The sequence below is a fragment of the Chiloscyllium plagiosum genome, chromosome 21 (genome assembly GCF_004010195.1).
Source record: "Chiloscyllium plagiosum isolate BGI_BamShark_2017 chromosome 21, ASM401019v2, whole genome shotgun sequence".
Classification (NCBI taxonomy): Eukaryota; Metazoa; Chordata; class Chondrichthyes; order Orectolobiformes; family Hemiscylliidae; genus Chiloscyllium; species Chiloscyllium plagiosum.
The window spans coordinates 16,722,457-16,741,105 of record NC_057730.1 but is presented as its reverse complement, the minus strand read 5'-3'; the positions used below and the strand labels follow the sequence as shown (position 1 = coordinate 16,741,105).

The window sequence follows — 18,649 nt, the reverse complement described above, 5'->3', positions numbered from 1 at the left end:
ACATCCCTACTGTATCTGTTGCTCCCGATGTGGTCTCCTCTACATTGGGGAGACAGGACGCCTTATTGCGGAACGCTTCAGAGAACATCGCTGGGACACTTGCACAAAACAACCCCACTGCCCAGAGGCCGAACATTTTAACTACACGTCCCACTCCACCAAGGATATGCAGGTCCTGGGCCTCTTCGACCACCACACCCTAACCACCTGATGCCTGAAGGAAGAATGTCTCATCTTCCGCCTTGGAACCCTCCAACCGAATGGAATCAATGTGGATTTCATCTGTTTCTTCTTTTCCCCTTCTCCAACCTTGTACCAGATCCAACCCTCCAACTCGACGCTGCCCTTTTGACTTGTCCTACCTGTCCATCTTCCTTCCAACCGACCCGCTCCAAACTCCCTCTCCAACTTTTCACCTGCACCCCCTTCTTCATCTAGCTATCACCTTCTCAGCTACCTCGTTCTCCCCCCCCAAACATTTATCTCTCAGCCACCTTGGCCAACCCCTCATTCCTAATGAGGGGCTTATGCTCGAAAAGTCGATTCTCTTAATCCTCAGAAACTGCCTGACTGGCTGTGCTATTCCAGCACCACACTCTTTGATTCTTGTGCTTTTGTCAATGCTGCAGTAACTATTTTTGTATCTGAAAGTTTACATTGATTATAAAATCTGTAGTGTGAATGTGAAATAGTGTCACACTGGTAATTCAGCTAAAGCTATCTGCCTAAGATTGTTTGAAAAATTTGTCACAAATGAAAATAATAATGAATCAGACTATTAAAATGCTTAAAGCATGCTGATCTGTAGCTTTTGTAATTCCTCCTTGACCAGCAATTAGTAATAGCAGCCAATTTGAGCAAAATAATTAAAACAGGAATGTTTTCATGATTTGTCATCTACACATTTAATGACTTGTTTAAGCTTGAGAGTCTGGACAACCGAATAGTATTTGAACCTTCAAACATTGAGGAATTTACCTTATTGTATATGTCAGAAACCCGCTTTCCTGTGCTTGAAGTAATCTTTAGAATGGATTGTATTATAATTCATGTAAACTGCTTTGGACTATTAACTAAGTACAGTTTGGTTAACAGTCCATCAAGCCTTTTTTCCATTTATTCTCTCAAATGTTGATGTGACATGGATATATTTATTTGGCATCCATAAGCCAAGCAAAGAAATGGATAAACTGGGAAGCTGTTAGTGTTTCTGGAAAGGCCTGTTTGGAAGAAGTTGTCGTCACAGAGTAACCAGAGACTAGTTGTCAGTGAGAAGGTTGTTATGCTTCCGAGAAAGAAAAAAAAAGATTTTTAATCCAAGGACTACTCCTCACCGAGTAAAATCATTCCTGAAGTACGTTTATAAGTTATACGTCAACTATTTGACTTAATAGTTTCACAGAGGTACAGATTTACTGAAGCAGCCCCAAGCTGTGACATTGAAAGTAGTAATGCTGTTACTGGTAATGATGCCGTTCAGATGTCTTGATTGCTATAATAACTTGTATTACTGATGATTAAAATACATTAAGCGCATTGTTACTTTGCTGAATTCCCATTTTTTGTTTGTTCTTGCAGTTTTTAATTTGAAATTAGTTTGAATTCCTGCCCTCCTTGCCCCTGCCTTGCCTTTTCTGGATCTACTGTCTTGTATAGAGATCAGTTTAATAGGTGCTCATCGACTGCATTACTTAGCTCAAGCGGCTGATCCAGTTGTTGATTATTAAGGGATAGGTTGACATTTGTGTTGGAGAGCTGCACAAGGCCACTTTACAGTGTTTTAGATTTCGGAAATTCCATTTGAAAAACATGACATAACTTCCCCTCATGAAAATGAAAGATGTTTTATATCAGAACAAACTTTGTTTCTTATTTGGGTGTAAATCAATCCATTTAATGCATAAAGATCATCTTGTACACTCATATATCTTTCAGTTGAGATGTATGTCCCCTTCCTTTCAATAGAGTAATGTAATAGTACCGTACTGAGACATGGTCAGGTTTGTATTTATGCTAATCAATCATCACATAGTTAATGGCATGACACCTCACATTCACAATCACATTTTGTCTTCAACCACCTGTTTGCCTGCTGTAGCTTTGTCACTTAAGTCTTCATATAGAGTTCTACCATCCCAGTTTTGACCTCCCATGCAGTCTGGACTACTTTGGTCTGGGGATACTGGTCAAAGTCATTTGGCAAGTGTACACTATTTCTCTTCAACTTAGTGTTGACTGGTATCCTTGGTAGACTGTTGTCAACATATGCTCCTTCCACTTGTTAATATTGTGCCTTTTTCAGGATTCACTTGGCACCACTCGCAAGTAGTAACTGGATGCCACCATTAAAGAAAAAATTGTTGCCACTGATTCATTATGTTTACTACTGTGGTTTCTAAAAATTTTTTTCTAGTTTTAGTTTTTTCTTTTTTTCTCTCATTGATAGACCTTCAAATATTTTGCACTTCAGTCACAATTTGATTGCATTTAGAAATACTTGAAGTTGCTAATTTTATGGTTAATGAGTGTAAGTGTAATAGCTGCCTATTATAGCTGCCTAAGATAAAACATGAATTGCTGCCAAATGTTGATATTTGTTCCACTGCTTCTTTGAAAAGCAAAGGGAATTTTTTCTGTTCTTCCATTAGATTGTATAGAATTGACCCGGAAACAAATTTCTTTTCCTGATTAGAGCCAGGTGTTAATAGTAGTGGCTAAAGAGAATATATGATGATTAACCCAACAGCAAATTGGGATTCTTTGTTGTGGAAGGGAACTCACTCTTTTCAAAAATTGTTCAGCGTCTTCTCTGGAGGTATTTGCCCTTGTGTTCTCAGCCAAATTTTGCACCTGGCAGTCGAGCTGAATGAAATTTGATCCATGTCTTTGAAATCTGTTGCATTAATGACAACCTGCGAGAAAATGGTATGAGAAAAAAGATTTGTGTCTTTTGTCTAAACAAGTTGAGGAGAAAATTTTGTGCTTGTACAAAAGGAGCAGCACTTTAGCACACATTAAGGTCACACATACTCAATTTTGGTCTCGTTTTAAATTAGCAGCCAATCTTTGGCAGTTTTCTAACACCAGCAATCAAACAAATGGAGACAAAGAAATCAAAAGTACACAACAAAATAATATGGAGGCAAAAATTAAAGATCCAAAAATTACGTTAAATCAGTCCTTGCTAGCCATGATTGAAACTGTATACTAACCAGCAATCTTTTACCAGCAAACTTATTTGATTTTTATCTTGTGCTTGCTTCTACTCCCAGAAACAAGTTGTTCTGGATGAAGTAGCTGATGATTGGTAGAAAATGTGTAGGTTCCCAATATTAAACCTCAAGTGCACTTTTTTTCACTTCTGTTCCACCAGAGGAGTTGCACCTTATTGAATGGATAAAAACATAATTTGTAAAGCATTCAAATATAGCTTTGAAATAAAATTTGCAATATATTTCTATTCAAGACAAATAATCTACTTTTGGGTTCGAGTCATATGTGCATTTATAGTGCAAAAATGTTAGTTGATTTTTTTTTCTTCTTTATGAAACTGTAGGTTGAGTATTTGGAACAGCTGCTTCTTTGTGTGCAGATCTTAATTACGGTATGTGGAAAGCAATGCAGTGAAATAAATTTGCATCTGCTTAAAGTGCTGGTGACCATCACATCCTTAACGTCTGACCAAGAACTGGAAAACAAGGTATTACCAAGTGCAAACTTACCCAGATCTGCGAGTTGAATAGCCTGTCTGTAAATTAGGTTTTGAAATGGTTCGCGCTTTCAAACAAAAATTAACTGCTGAGTGCATTCGCTGTCTTTTTAGCTTTAGCTTTAACTTTAAACACGTTATTTTATAACTGAAGTTTCACGTTGCAATGTGTTTGATTTTTGTAAGTTGAAATGATTTTAAATGGAAGATACATTGAAGATGTATACATTGAATTAAGTTCAAGTATTAGGTATAAAACTAAGATACACTGAATGTTAGCTGTTTCCCAGTAGATTGTGTTCTTGTCTCTTGGTCAGATGTTACGACATCAAGTTCTATTTCTGGACTTGAACCCAAAAATCAGAGGATATTCCAATGCAGAAGTGAAGCTGCACTGTTGAAGGTGCTGCAGTTAGTTGAGAGATTGAATCAAGGTTCCCTTTACCCCCTCAAGTGGATGTAAAATATTACATGGCACAATTTCTGAGTAGATTAAGGGAGCTATCCCTTATGTTATCGCCAATATAAATGTCTCAGACAACACCACAAAACGATTATCTGGTCATTGTCACATTGTTTTGTATGGGAGTTTGCTGTGCAGAAGTTGACTGTTCGGATTCCTAAATTAAAACTGTGACTAGACTCAAAATGTTTAATTGACTGTAAAGAACTTTGAGAATGTATTAGTCCTTAAAAGGCAAAATCTTTTTTATGTTTTTCAAATGACAAATTCAATGTTGGTCACTCACACAGAATAATGTTTGCCTCTGTGCATTTTCTCTTTTACTTGCATCATTATATGTGCTTTAATTCTAACATGGCATTACTTATCTGGCTTGGTTCTAACTCTATGATTGATGGCCTTGTCATGTCAACAAAGGTGCACTCAAGTTGCTGTTGATTGTATTGGGATATTGAAACCCTAGTTTGCTTTCGTCGTCCAGCACTTTGCCATCGTTTTGCTTGAATTTGAACTTCACCTTTCATAGCTAGTTTAACAACATTCGGTGTAGACTGAGGGATAAAAGGCCACTTTTGACTCAAGTCCAAAATTTCCAAGAGGTTTCCAGTATGGCCAGTTGGATACATGTGTTAATATGTTGATGGATTTTCAGAATGCCTTTGGCAATATTCAATTAAGTAGTTATGAGCAGGTTATCTCACGGAATGGTCATGGAGATCACATATTTCAATGTACAACTTTTGGTTGAGGACACTGCAAATGAAACTGACAATTTGGCTAATGACAAATTCAAAAGGATTCATATTTTCTTATTGATGATATTGAGAGAGGATCAGACACTTTGCAGTGAAGTGTGAAGTAGTGTGGAAGTGTGGAGTCACATGGGAAATTTAGGTTAAATTCAGGAAGCTTACTGCAAGATTGGCTCTTTTTGTTGTGAATAGATTTATGAAGTCACACCAAACACAGAAGACAAGGTGAAAAACATTAGTTGGTAGGATTAGTAAAGGTTAGAATAGAGATTTCAAGGTAACAAGATTTTGGAATGCTTTGAACGTGATCCCCTGAAAAGCATTGGTCAGGTTTTCTTAACTTATTTGTCCTTGAGAGGTGGGTAGTGAAGATTCTTATGCCAATCAGCAACTGAGGTCAAGTTGGACTGTTTACTTTGGAAAGGAAAATCCTTTTGAGGTGATCTCATTTTGAAGTTTTCAATATTAGGAGGAGTTGGAAAAATAATTGATCCAAATTCTTTATATTAACAAATAGTTAGCACTCTTAAGAAAAGAGATGGAACTTTATATTAAAAGGTGATGAAGCACTTGAATAAGCAAGAAAGCACTTGCATTGTGCAATGCTTTTCACCAGCTCACGATATCCCAAAATACTATTAAAGGTATTTTTGTTGTCATCAGTGTAATGTCGGAGTAAATTCATATGACAATGATATTGAAATGTTTCAAAGTTTAAAAGACTGTTTGAAGACATTTTTGAGAGAGATTTAGGGGACAAGTGAGATAGGTCTTGTCTCTGGCAATGCAGTGGCTGAATTGGGTGGAAGGCATTTCCTGCTTATAGAAATCTAAAATTTTGTGCACTATAAAATTATGTTACGCCTCTTAAATAACATCAATCTAAGGCAAAATTGTTCTTAGTAACATAGAACGTTACAGTGTTGCCTTCAGCCCTTGACGTTGCGCCGGCCTGTGGAACCAGTCTGAAGCTTATCTATCGTATACTATTCCATTTTCATCCATATGTTTATCCAATAGCCATTTAAATGCCCTTAAGGTTGGCAAGTCTACTACTGTTGCAGGCAGGGCGTCCATGCCCTACTACTCTAAGTAAATAAACTTCCTCTGACATCTGTCCTTTATCTCTTACCTCTCAGTTTAAAGTTATGTCCCCTTGTGCTATCTGAAGAAAAAGGCTCTCAGCGCCCACCCTATCTAACCCTCTGATTAACTTATTTGTCTCAATTAAGTCACTTCTCAATCGTTTTCTCTCGAATGAAAATAGCCTCAAGTTGCTCAGCCTTTCCTCATAAGACCTTCCCTCCAACTAGGCAATGTCCTAGTAACTCACCTGTGAACCTTTTCCAAAGCTCCCTCTAATGCGGTGACCAGAACTGTACGCAATACTCCAAGTGCGGCCACACTAGAGTTTTGTATAGCTGCAACATGACCTTGTGGCTCTGAAACTCAGTCCCTCGACCAATAAAAGCTAACACACTGTATGCCTTCTTAACAACCCTATCAACCTGGGTGGCAACTTTCAGGGATCTATGCACATGGACACCGAGATCTCTCTGCTCATCTACACTGCCAAGAATCTTACCATTAGCCTAGTACTCTCTCTATTCCTGTTGCCCCTTCCAAAATGAATCACTTCACACTTTTCCACGTTCAACTCCATTTACCACCTCTCAGCCCAGTTCTGCAGCTTATCTATGTGCCTCTTAACTTGCAACATCCTTTGGCACTGTCCACAATTCCACCTACCTTAGTATCATCCGCAAACTTACTAACCCATCCTTCTATGCCCTCACCCAGGTCATTTATATAAATGACAAACAACAGCGGATCCAAAACAGATCCTTGTGGTACCCCATGACGAACTGAACTCCAGCATGAACATTTCCCATCAACCATCACCCTCTGTCTTGTTACAACTGGCCAATTTCTGATTCAAACCGTTAAATCACCCTCAATCCTATGCCTCCATATTTTGTGCAATAGCCTACCATGGGCAACCTTATCAAACGCTGTACTGAAATCCATATACACCACATCAACTGCTTCACCCTCATCCACCTGTTTGGTTACCTTCTCAAAGAACTCAATAAGGTTTGTGAGGCACGACCTAAGCAGTGATCACAAAACAGTTGACTGTCCCTAATCAACTTATTCCTTTCTAGGTAATGATAAATCATATCTCTTGTAAACTCTTCCAACACTTTATCGACCACCAAAGTAAGGTTCACTGGTCTATAATTACCAGGGTTGTCTGCAATCCCCTTGAACAAGGGGACATTTGCTATCCTCCAATCTTGCACTATTCCAGTAGACAACAATGACATAAAGATCAAAGCCAAAGTCTGTGCATTCTGCTCCCTGGCTTCCCAGAGAATCCTAAAATAAATCCCATACTGCCTAGGGGTCTTATCATTTTCACACTTCTCAGAATTGCTGACACCTCCTCCTTGTGAACCTTAATCCTGTCTCGTCTAGTAGCCTGTATCTCAGTATTCTCCTCGACAACATTGTTTTTTTCTAATGTAAATACCAATGAAAAATATTCATTTAGCGCTTTGCCTATCCCCTCGAACTTCACGCACAACTTCCCACTACTGTCCTTGATTAGCCCTAATCTTACTCTAGTTATTCTTTTATTCCTGATATATGGATAGAAAGCTTTAGGGTTTTCCTTTATCCTACCTGCCAACGACTTCTCATGTCCCCTCCTGGCTTCTCTTAGTTCTCTCTTTAGGGTTTTCCTGGCTAGCTTGTAACTCTTAACTGCCCTAACTGAGCCTTCACGTCTCATCCTAACATAAGCCGCCACCTCCTTCTTGACAAGCGATTCAGCCTCCCTAGTAAACCACGGCTCCCTCAATCGACCACTTCCTCCGTGCCTGACAGGTATGTACTTATCAAGGACATGCAGTAGTTGTTCCTTGAATAAACTCCACATTTCAATTGTGCCCATCCCATGCAATTTCTTTCCCCATCTAGTGCATCCTAAATTTTGCTTAATCACATCATAACTGCCTTTGCCCTAATTATTACTGTTGTCCTGCACTAAAGTAAACATAACTGAATTATGGTCACTCTCACCAAAGTGCTCACCTACCTCCAAATCTTATACCTGGCCTGGTTCATTACCCAGTGCCAAACCAATGTGGCCTCTCTCCTTGTTGGCCTGTCTACATGCTGTGTCAGGAAACACCCCCCCACTTTGCACACATTTCACAAAAACTGACCTATCTAAAGTACTTGAACTTTAGTATTTCCAGTCAGTATTTGGAAAGTTAAGATCCCCATCACAATTACCCTAGTACTCTTACACCTATCCAGAATCATCTTTGCAATCCTTTCCTCTACATCTCTGGAACTATTCAGAGGCCTATAGAAAACTCCCAACAGGGTGACCTCTCCTTTCCTGTTTCTAACCTCAGCCCATACTACCTCAGTAGGCGAGTCCTCAGGTGTCCTTTCTGTCACTGTCATACTGTCCTTGACTAACAATGACACACCTCCCCCTCTTTTATCATCATCTCTGTTCTTACTAAAATATCTAAATCCTGGAACCTGCAACAATCATTCCTGTCCCTGCTCTATCCATGTCTTTGAAATGGCCACAACATCCAAATCCCACATACCAACCTATGCTGCAATTTCACCCACCTTATTCTGGATGTTCCTGGTGTTGAAGTGGACACACTTCAAACCACCTTCCTGCTTACTGGTGCACTCTTGTGACCTTGAAACTATATTTCTGACCTCACCACTCAACCTCCTGGACATTGGAGCTACAATTCAGGTTCCCATCTCCCTGCTGAATTAGTTTAAACCCTCCTGAAGAGCATTGTACCCCTCTGGTTCAGGTGAACATCATCTGTTTGTAGATGTCCCACCTACCCAAAATATAAAGAGCAACAATGTCGCTGTTAAGACTTCTCATACAAGAGTAATGCAAAATCAGTGCTAGACACTAGATCAAATCATCTCAATTGAATGGTTTTGACAAATTCGTACTGGTGGAAATCCTCAAATTAATTCAGAGGGTGTATTATGTGCATTTATGTTTAGGTAAAGTTCCTATATTTTCATAAATTTCAACTATTCTGAGGATTGAAATAGAGCAGTGGTAGCTTCCAGAGTTGCAACTGTTGGTGATTTGGGATTTCAGTGATTATCTTTTGACAGCATGTGCAAAATGTTGTAATAATTAATATTTCGGCACCTTTTACTATTTACGAATGTGTTCTGAATTTCTTTGATTGTGAATGTTATGTTTGATTTCTCGTCCAATGAGTATATTCATGTAGTCATTAAAGCATTTCAGAAAAAAGATGTATTCACTGATCCCAAGCAATATTGTAGCTCCTGATTCTCAATATTCATTTTTTATTAAAAAATGAAGCAACAGTGCTCAGTTTCTATTTAGCTTTGGGCAAGGGGAGGGGTTGAGAAGAAATAGTTATTTTCGACTTGTTCCGTTTCCTGACATGATTGAAGAATGGATGGAATAAATCAGAGTTTTTCATATTGAATTGAAATGATTTTGTGCAAGAGGGGGGCTGACCTCTTTTTGGTCTAGTTGTTTAAAGGAGACACTTGAGCAGGGACAGAAAAAACAACGTACAAGGACACTAAGGTTCTTGCCTACTCTTTTCTTGGGTGCTACTGTACCCCATTCATCAAAATACAGTTGACTAGCTTCATTGCCATAGCCAACCATTGATTTGGTGTACAAGATCAACTGTGGCAGTTATGTAGAATTGGACATTTGAACCTTTAACTTGCCACGTTGGTTGTTCTGTAATTGTTTAATTTGCGTGGAGAGAATCTTGAAAAATATCTTTGGAATAATTTTCATCTCCTTTATCATGAACTAGAGGTCATTTGTCCCACCTGGGTTACATATTAATCCGACTTTTCTCAAATCATTGAAAAACTATGCCCTTATTTTGAAGTGTCACACCAAAGTGTTTATTTATGCAGGAGCTTTAGATTGACTGCTATTCAGGAGGTCAGCGCTGATCTGCCTTAATTGTTAAGATTCAGTATTGCCTTTGTAGTCCTCAATGTACCAACCATTCTCAGATAGCATTCTCAGAAGCAAATTTCTGTGTGTGCCCTTGAGTTAGTGCAAAATTATTTGAACTCTGGAACCTGACTGAATCCAACCCAGATAAGTGGTACAAAAGGCAGTTGCTATCAATGTGAAATGAGTTTGAAGCAATCAAGTTTCTAACGAGCATTGTTCAATGTCACTTCGCATGTTTCTTCCTTCCCACCTTCCTGATTCTGTGGTTTTAGTACCTCTTTTAATTAGGAAAGCTTACATTTATACAGCATATTCTTAACATCAGAACTTTCTAAAGTACTTTACAGCCAGATGATACTTTCTAAAGTCTAGTCACTGTTAAAGTGGCAGGAAACAAAGCCAATTTGCACAATGATCTCCCACAAATGGCTCAATTAACATCTGTCACAGTACTGGAGTCATCTAAAAGACGTCACCTTTGACAGTGCAGTGGTTGCGTAATCCTGGCCTAAATTTTGTGTTCACGTCCCTGGAGTGGGACTTAAACCTGCATCCTTCTGTCTCACAAACCAGAATCAGTCGGTTCCATAGGCAGGCACTCAGGAGATGTGGCTGTGGTGGCGAGTCTGCTTCAGGACGTGGCTGAAGAGCTTCAGGGCAGAGCAGATGACCTGGGGGTTGCAGTGAGAGAGAAACTCACCTGAGATCCTAGTAGAGGGAGGAGGAGAACTTCTTCAAAGCATAGGCATCCTTGGAAGAGGCTTCACAATAGGGTTAAAATCAACTAGGAGAAAGTGAAGACTGTAGATGCTGGAGATCAGAATCAAGAGTGTGGTGCTGAAAGAGCACAGCAGGTCAGGCAGCATCTGAGGAACAGGCGAATCAATGTTTTGGGCATATGCCCTTTCTACTAATTCTCCTAATCTCTTTCCCCTAATATGAGAACAGGATGAAAAGTGCATCCTGGGACAATGAGTGGGGGGAGGTCTACTGGTTTGTAATCTCTTACTTGGTGGAATATAAGCAATGTGCCTACATCACAGAATAGTTTAATCATCTGGGAAATCAGAGGCAAATCGAAGTTTTGAAACACTTGAGCATTTGAGGTTTTCAGAAGCACAATTACCACATTCTCACCTCGTCTTTGAATCCAACTCATAAGGATGAGGTGGAAGTCTGTTCTTTGTACCTGCTGTAAAGAGTTTGGAAGTGAAATAATTTTGGACAGTCTCCATCCATTTCCGAATGGGAACACGGCCACAACACAAAACTTTGTGTAATTAGGCACAAATTGGCAATCTGTCTCTGAAAAGCTTTGAGGCTGGATGGTGTGGAAAGTAGAAGCATTATGTTGGTGTAATAGTTGGTGATCATTATGAGACTTCAAAGTGAAGGCACATGTCAAAAAAAAAACTGAGAGAGTTTTATGCTTCATGTCACAACATGGTATCTATAACAGGAATGTTTCATGTCGACAGGAGAAACGTATTTTGAATGTCAACACTACACTTAATGAACATAAATTCCTCTTTGCGCAGGTTATGATTTTAAAATCAAGCTTTTTAAAGTACATATACATACAGTAAAATGTTTCTTGACTGTTCTTAAGCATGTTGTAATTCATTAGCTGACTTCAACCTTGATGCTTTTTCTGCAGCTGGAGCAGACGGCTGTTGAGATAGGCATAAACAATGCATCCACCACAAGCATAAATCAATGTGTCTGATGAAATGCATTGCACAGAGGGTCCATTCAACTCATCATGGCTGTACTGGCTCTTTGCAAGAGTCGTCCAACTAGTCTAACTTGCCTGTACTTTTCCTGTACTGCAGTTTTTCTTTTAGATGCATTCATCTAATTCCCTTTTTGAAATTTATTAATCTGCTACTACCACCCTTTTGAAGCAGTCCATTCCATATATAAGCCAAATGTATATGTAAAATTCACTTTTTTCTCGCAATGGACTGAGACCATAAGATCCTAAGAAATAGGAACATGAGTAGGCTATTTGACCCCTCAAACCTGCTACACCATTTGAAAGGATCATGTCTGATCTAACAATCCTCATGTCCATTTTCCTGCCCTTTTCCCATAACTCTTTATTCCATACTGATAGGGCTTCCTCTATCTCAGCCTTAAATATACAGAATGACTCTGCCCCTCAGCTCTCTGTGAAAAGAAGTTTCAAAGACCCTCTGAGAGAAGGAATTGCTCCTCACACCACTTGGCATCCCTTTATTCTGAGGTTATGACATCTGGCCCTCGACTGTACCACAAGGAGACACATCTCTGCATTTACTCTGTTAAGCCCCTGAAAACTTTCATATGTTTTGATGCGATCCTCTCTCATTCTTCTAAATGAGTAGAGTCACATTATGTTTAGCCTTTGCTCCATACCAGGGCATCCTCGTGAACCTTTTCCAAACAGTCTCCAATGAAATAATATCTTTCCTTAAATAAGGAGGTCAAAACTGCTCATAATATTCCAGATGTGACCTCACCAACACCATGTACAATTGCAACAAGACTTTCTTACTCCAACCTCTCTTGAAATCGGAGCCTGCATTCCATTAGCTTTCCTGATTACCTACTGCACTTGTGTACTAGCTTTGTGTTTTGTGCTTCAGTACACCCAAGTCCCTTGTAGTCTGTTGCAGTTTTTCTTCATTTAAGTAATACTCTGTACTTTTGTTCTCCCTTCTAAAATGAACAATGTCACATTTTGCCATATTATACCCTATTTGCCAACTTTTTGCCCACTTACTTAACCTATTAGTATCTCTCTGTAATCTGTTTGTATCCCTCTCACAACTTGCCTTTCCATTTACTTTTGTGTCATCTGCAAATTTGGCTAGAGAACATTTGTTTCCTTCCTCAAAGTCACTTATATATATATTTTAAACCATCCCTGTGGATTGTCACGGGTCATGGACCTGAAGAAGATCCCATTATCCCCACTATCTGTTTCTGGCTCATTAACCAGTTCACTGTTCTTGGCAGTGTGCTACCTCCAACACCATCTTATGACTTTTGTAAGATAGCTTATCGAGCGCCTTCTTAAGTCCAAGTACAACATACTTTCTGGTTTCCCCTGAATCTATTCTGGTTGAGCTCTCAGACATGATTTCCCTTTCATGAAGTCATGCTGACTCTGCTTGATTAGATTATGATTTTCCAAATGTTCCACTGTTACCTGTCCTAATAATTGATTCCAATATTTTTCCAATAATAGATATGAGGCTCATCAGCCTATAGTTGACAGCTTTTTGCCTCCCCATTTTGAGGGGGTCTATTACAGGCAATTTTCCAAATATCCACTGATACTTCTGTAGAGTCCAAGGATATCTTGAAAATTACAACCAATGCCTTCACTATGACTGTAGCTACATCTTTTAGGATTCAATTATGTAAGCCATCAGGTCAGGGGACTTATCTGCCTTTGGCCCTATTAGTTTGTCTATTTTACTTCTCTAGTGATAGTATTTAATTCCTCCCCCATATTCTTTAGGATTAATAGGATGTTCGAAATATCATCCACCAAAAAAACTGATGCAAGCTATCTGTTTAACTCCTCTGTCATCGCCTTGTTTCCCATAATTGTCTTCCCAGATCCTTTTCTAAGGGGCATATGGTCACTTTGACCCCTCTCTTCCTTTTCATATATTTAAAGAAACCCTTAATGCCAGTTTTCATATTCCTCACTAGTTTGCTGTGGTAGGTTTTTTTTCCCTCTTTTTCTTTTTAGTTGGCCTTTGCTGGATTCTGAATTTATCCCAGTCTTCAAGGCTGTCACTGAGCTTTGCATTTGTGAATACTTTTGCTTTCAGTTCAAGACTGTCCTTAACTTCTATCATGTTTTTGTCTAGGTAAACTGTAGCCCGTGCAGACATAAGTTTTTTTCATTTCCTCATTCTTCTCTCTGAAATAATGCAGGATTGATTCTTTATTGAAATCCCCTTTTATGCTGATCTGTTGACTCTGCAACTGTCACAAGGAGGAGCTTTGGCATCATTTCTTCAAATACTGAGACTTGACACACCCAGTTTGTTTACTGGCAATAGATATCAGATGTTGTAGGCAAATTGGCTCTGCAGTGAGAAGTCTCCTGTAAAGACTGTACTCTGTTTTTGTGAATTATTTATGCCATTACAGTGAGCTGTTAACATACTGCAAAATGAAGCCTGTGGACTGGTTGCAGGTAGAAAAGACCTTGGCTTCCTTGGCTGCAGCACAGAACTTCGATAATTTTTTGCATCTGTACAGACAACACATAAGTCAACTGATTGGATGGGTGGCTGACACACAACACCAGTGGACCAACTACTCTGCGCAGCACTTGCAGTTTGAAACTATTATAACTCAATCAGGTAAGAAATATAAATTGTTCAGTCTTTTACATTTTACATCACTGATATATTACAGAGACAGATCTTTTATTGCCTGAGCTGCGTGTGAAGTTTTCTGTGTACTTGAGAAGGCAGAGTATATTTTAGATTGTCAAGCTGTATCCTTAAATAAAAATTGTATATGCTTCAATCAGATCACCTCTTGCTCTCCTAAGCTTGTAAAATATCGGCTGAATCTATTTGACCTTCCCTCATCAGATATTTTTCTCATTTCAGGAATTAGTATACTGATCAGAGTCCTATATAAGTAAAATGATCATTTTCTTTATTATCTACAACCTGTTTTCCTTTCCAAACTATTTGTCAAACCTCTTATGGTGAGTGGGATTTAGATGGGAATAGATGGGAAAATCTCAATGTTTTAGTCTCTCAGCTGCAATCTTTTCCTACTTGAAATAAATTAACATCACATCTGTGATAACCCCTTTAAGGCCCAAAGGGAATCACTAATAAATCTCCCTGTGGAGCTCTGTGTGTTGATTTCCTTGGTAACTGGCAATGGTGTGCCGAGCTGGAACTCGACAACTGAGCCCTTTTAGGAAGCAGACCTCGGGCAATTGTGGCACAGAGATAGAGTCCCTACCCCTAGTCCAAAATGCCGAGGTACAAATCCTACCTGTTGTGTAATTCCCCACATGTCTGAACACATTGAATATTAAAAAATAGGTTCAATTTTTTAAAAACTATAAAGCAGATGCAGGGATGGGTCTGCAGAACTGTCTATTCTGGCCTGGGACTAGTCTATATATGCCACAAATAGAGCCTCTATTTAGTGTTCAACACTAAAGGATGTTCTTTTCCAGTTGGGCTTTGTCAATGATTACAGCATCCAAGAAAGACTATTTGTTTGGTTTTCAGTTGCCTTTAGTATCTCTGCCCCTGCCTAGATTACTATAATGCCAAAAAAACAAAATTTTGTACGATCACCTGAATATTCTCCTGTTTCCAGTAACCACCAGCAATGTTCCTTTCATATGGTTTGTGATAAGATTTCCCTTTTACTCGTTTCATTTTCCAGAACCAAAGCAGTTATTTTCAAACAAATCCCGTAACTTGACATTGAGTTTGACTTTATTTTTCAAATCTTTTAATGAGCCAAAAATCGCAACTATTTCATGCCTCTTCAATTCAATCCTAATTGAACAATTAGGTTAATTTTAATTTAATGTGTTCTTGAATTGAAAAGTCGATTCCATAGGAACAAGTTAGTCTAATTGCACGTAAAACTATTAATAGCAGAAATAAGCAACATGATCCCATTGAGGCTGCTCTGCCATTCAGTAAGATCATGACTGATCTCTGTTTTGAATTCCACATTCCCACTGACCCTCGATAACCTTTGCTTCATGTTAGTCAAGGGAATCATTATATCTTCGTCTTAAATAAATTTTCAATGACCTCATTTCCACTGTCTTCTAAAGCAGAATGGTCCAATGCTACATGGTCATGTGAGAGAATTTTGCCTCATTTGTGTTCTAAAGGGGCAACCTCTGCATTTTTAAGTAGTGAACCAACCAACTGCCCCCATCCAAAACACACATTTCATTCACTCACTCGACCACAAGAGGAAGCATTCTCCACATTCACCTTGTCCATTCAGGATTTTAGTCTCTTGAATCACACCACTTTCTCTTCTGAACTCCAGCAGAAACAAGCCCAATTTGTCCAATCCTTTGTCATCAGACAACTTGCTTGTTCCAGGTAGCAATCTAGTAACCACCTTCTGCCCCTGCCTAGATTACTATAAAGCCAAAAAAACAAAATTTTGTATGATCACCTGATTCCATTGCTTTGATTGCATTTATAAACCCTTCCTTAGATAAAGATACCAAAACTTCAGTGAATATCTGAGATATGATCTTGCCAGTGCTGTAGAGTCACACTGCGTGGAAACAGACTCTTCTATCCAACAAGTCTATGCTGACCATGTTCCCAAACTAAACTACTTCCACCTGTCTGCATTTAGCCCATATCCCCCCATTCTATTTTTACAAACTCTCTATTCCTAGTAACATCCTGGTAAATTTTTTCGTAGCCCTTTCTAATTTAGTAATGTCCTTCCTATATTAGGGTGACCAGAACTGGACAGAATACTCCAAAAGAGGCCTCACCAATGTTATGTTTGATGTTGTGTCATTTTCCACGATGAAATGTAATGGTCCTCTGAAGTGACTCCTCATTCACTCACAATGAGATGCTGCTGTTCCTTTCGGATGTTTGTTTCTCCACTGCATCAGTGTAATGTGTTTTCCTGTACTCCCTCTTGTGACCTAGCCAACCATGGGAGTAGTCTTTGAGCAGTGTAGTAAAAACTCCAATGTTCAGGAATGCACATTTTGTCCCATCTGTTCAGCGGCAGGATATCAGCCCTGAGACAGTCACACAGTCTGCCCTGCACTGACAAATCATGCAAGTCATGTCGAGGGTTTACAAGAGCCAACATCTTCCCCATTGCTGGGGTCTACATACTCAAGCAAGGGATTCTCAGTATGTGACGCAAGCAAAGTCCTCCTGAGAGGTGACTCTCACTGTGTCTTGCAGGGCTCATAGGGAGGTGTTTGTATTTGTCCATCTCATGACACTGGCAACTCACACACAGCGAAAGTGCCGCCCTTGCAATGATAGTGCCACACAAAAGGGAGAGAGAGAGGGCAGATGGGGCTAATACCATCAGACAAAATGTGACAGACCTGAGGAGCTGCCTTCAGGTTGGGAGCTCTCTGTCTAATATCCTCTTTCATGGAGGGTTGGCCTAGAATATTATAGCGCTCCAGGTTTATGGAAGTACCCACTGTCTTACAGCTATAACTGAAGCATAATGTCTTTCCTTTTAAGGTTCAATTCCTCTCATAATGAAGGATAGCATTCTATTAGCCACCCTAATTACTTGCTGTATGTGTACACTATTTTTTCCTGACATGCTAGAAGCACAGGTGATCCCTCTGTTTGTTCAATTTCTGCTGTGCTTCTCCATTTATTTAATAATGTCCCATGTCTCATTCTTCCTACCAAATTGAGCAATTTATATTTTTCTACCATGTACTCCTTGTGCCAGATTTTGACTACTTGCTCAATTGAACTATTTACATAACCATCTGCAACCTCTGATACCTTTTTACAATGCAATTTCTACCTAACTTTGTCATCTGCAAAATTATTTACCATACCTTAGCTCCCCAAATCACAATTAGTGATGAATCGCATAAGTTGGAGGTCTCAGTACAGAGTCATCCCATCCTGCCAATCTGAAAAAGACCCATTTTACTCTGTTTTCTGCCAGCCAGGTAATCATCTATCCATGCTGGTCTGGTGTGCTTTACACCACAAAGTTTTGATTTACGCAATGACCTTTTGAAGTGTTATCTCATAAATGCTTTTTGGCAATCCAAGGAGAGTGCATGTAGAGGTTCACCTTTATCCAACTGCACTTATTACTCCTTCAAAGAACATCAATAAATTGGATAAACATGATTTCCCTTACAAAATTGCATACCAACTCTTCCCAATTACGTTGAGTTTTTCCTAAATGCCCTGCTCTTGCCTCTTCAATAAACAATTCTAATCCTTGCCCACGACCAGATGTCAAGCGAAATGGGCCAGGGATTCCTGATTAGTGCATTTCTTCATTGAATAGAGGATGCTACTTGCTCATTTCTAGTCTTTTGGAACCTTGCCAAAATTTTGGAAAGTGAACACCAAAGCTTGTTATATTAGCCTCATTTTTAAGACCCAAGGATGAGGTCCATCAGCACCTGGTTGGAGAAAGTGAGGACTGCAGATGCTGGAGGTCAGAGTCGACAGTGTAGTGCTGAAAAAGCAGAGCAGGTCAGGCAGCGTCTGGGGAGCAGAAGAATCGACGTTTTGGGATAAGCCTGATGAAGGGCTTATGCCCAAAACATCGATTCTCCTGCTCCTCAGATACTGCGTGACCTGTTGTGCTTTTCCAGCTCCACGTTCTTGACATCAGGACCCGGTGCTTATCAGCCTGCAGATCCATCACTTTGCTCATTACCACTTCCCTGGTGATTGTAATTTTATCGAGCTCCTCTCTTCCTTCCACCCCTCTCTTTACAGCTATTACTGAAATGCTTTATATGGGAACTATAATAAAATCAGAAACTAAATATTTGTTCATTTTGTTTTCCATTCCCTTTTATATGTTAACTCTCCATTCTCATTCTTGACCCAACAAGCACTAACTTTAATCTTCGCCTTTTCGTATACAGTTAGTTCTGACATAACGCGACAGTCCCATTTTCGTTTGATCTCACGTTATAGGAAAATTACACAATAGCTGCT

The 18,649-nt window shown here is 39.4% G+C and overlaps 1 protein-coding gene across 2 annotated transcripts in view; it reads left to right on the top strand.

The window, feature by feature from the left end:
* The window catches only part of LOC122560575 (dynein axonemal assembly factor 5-like), a 114,993-nt gene that overhangs the window by 68,488 nt on the left and 27,856 nt on the right, over positions 1 to 18,649 (top strand). For both annotated transcript variants that reach the window (XM_043711344.1, XM_043711346.1), the window contains exons 7-8: positions 3,557 to 3,700; positions 14,143 to 14,311. In XM_043711344.1, coding sequence (XP_043567279.1) covers positions 3,557 to 3,700; positions 14,143 to 14,311 — 313 coding nt within the window. The remainder of the gene's footprint in view (positions 1 to 3,556; positions 3,701 to 14,142; positions 14,312 to 18,649) is intronic.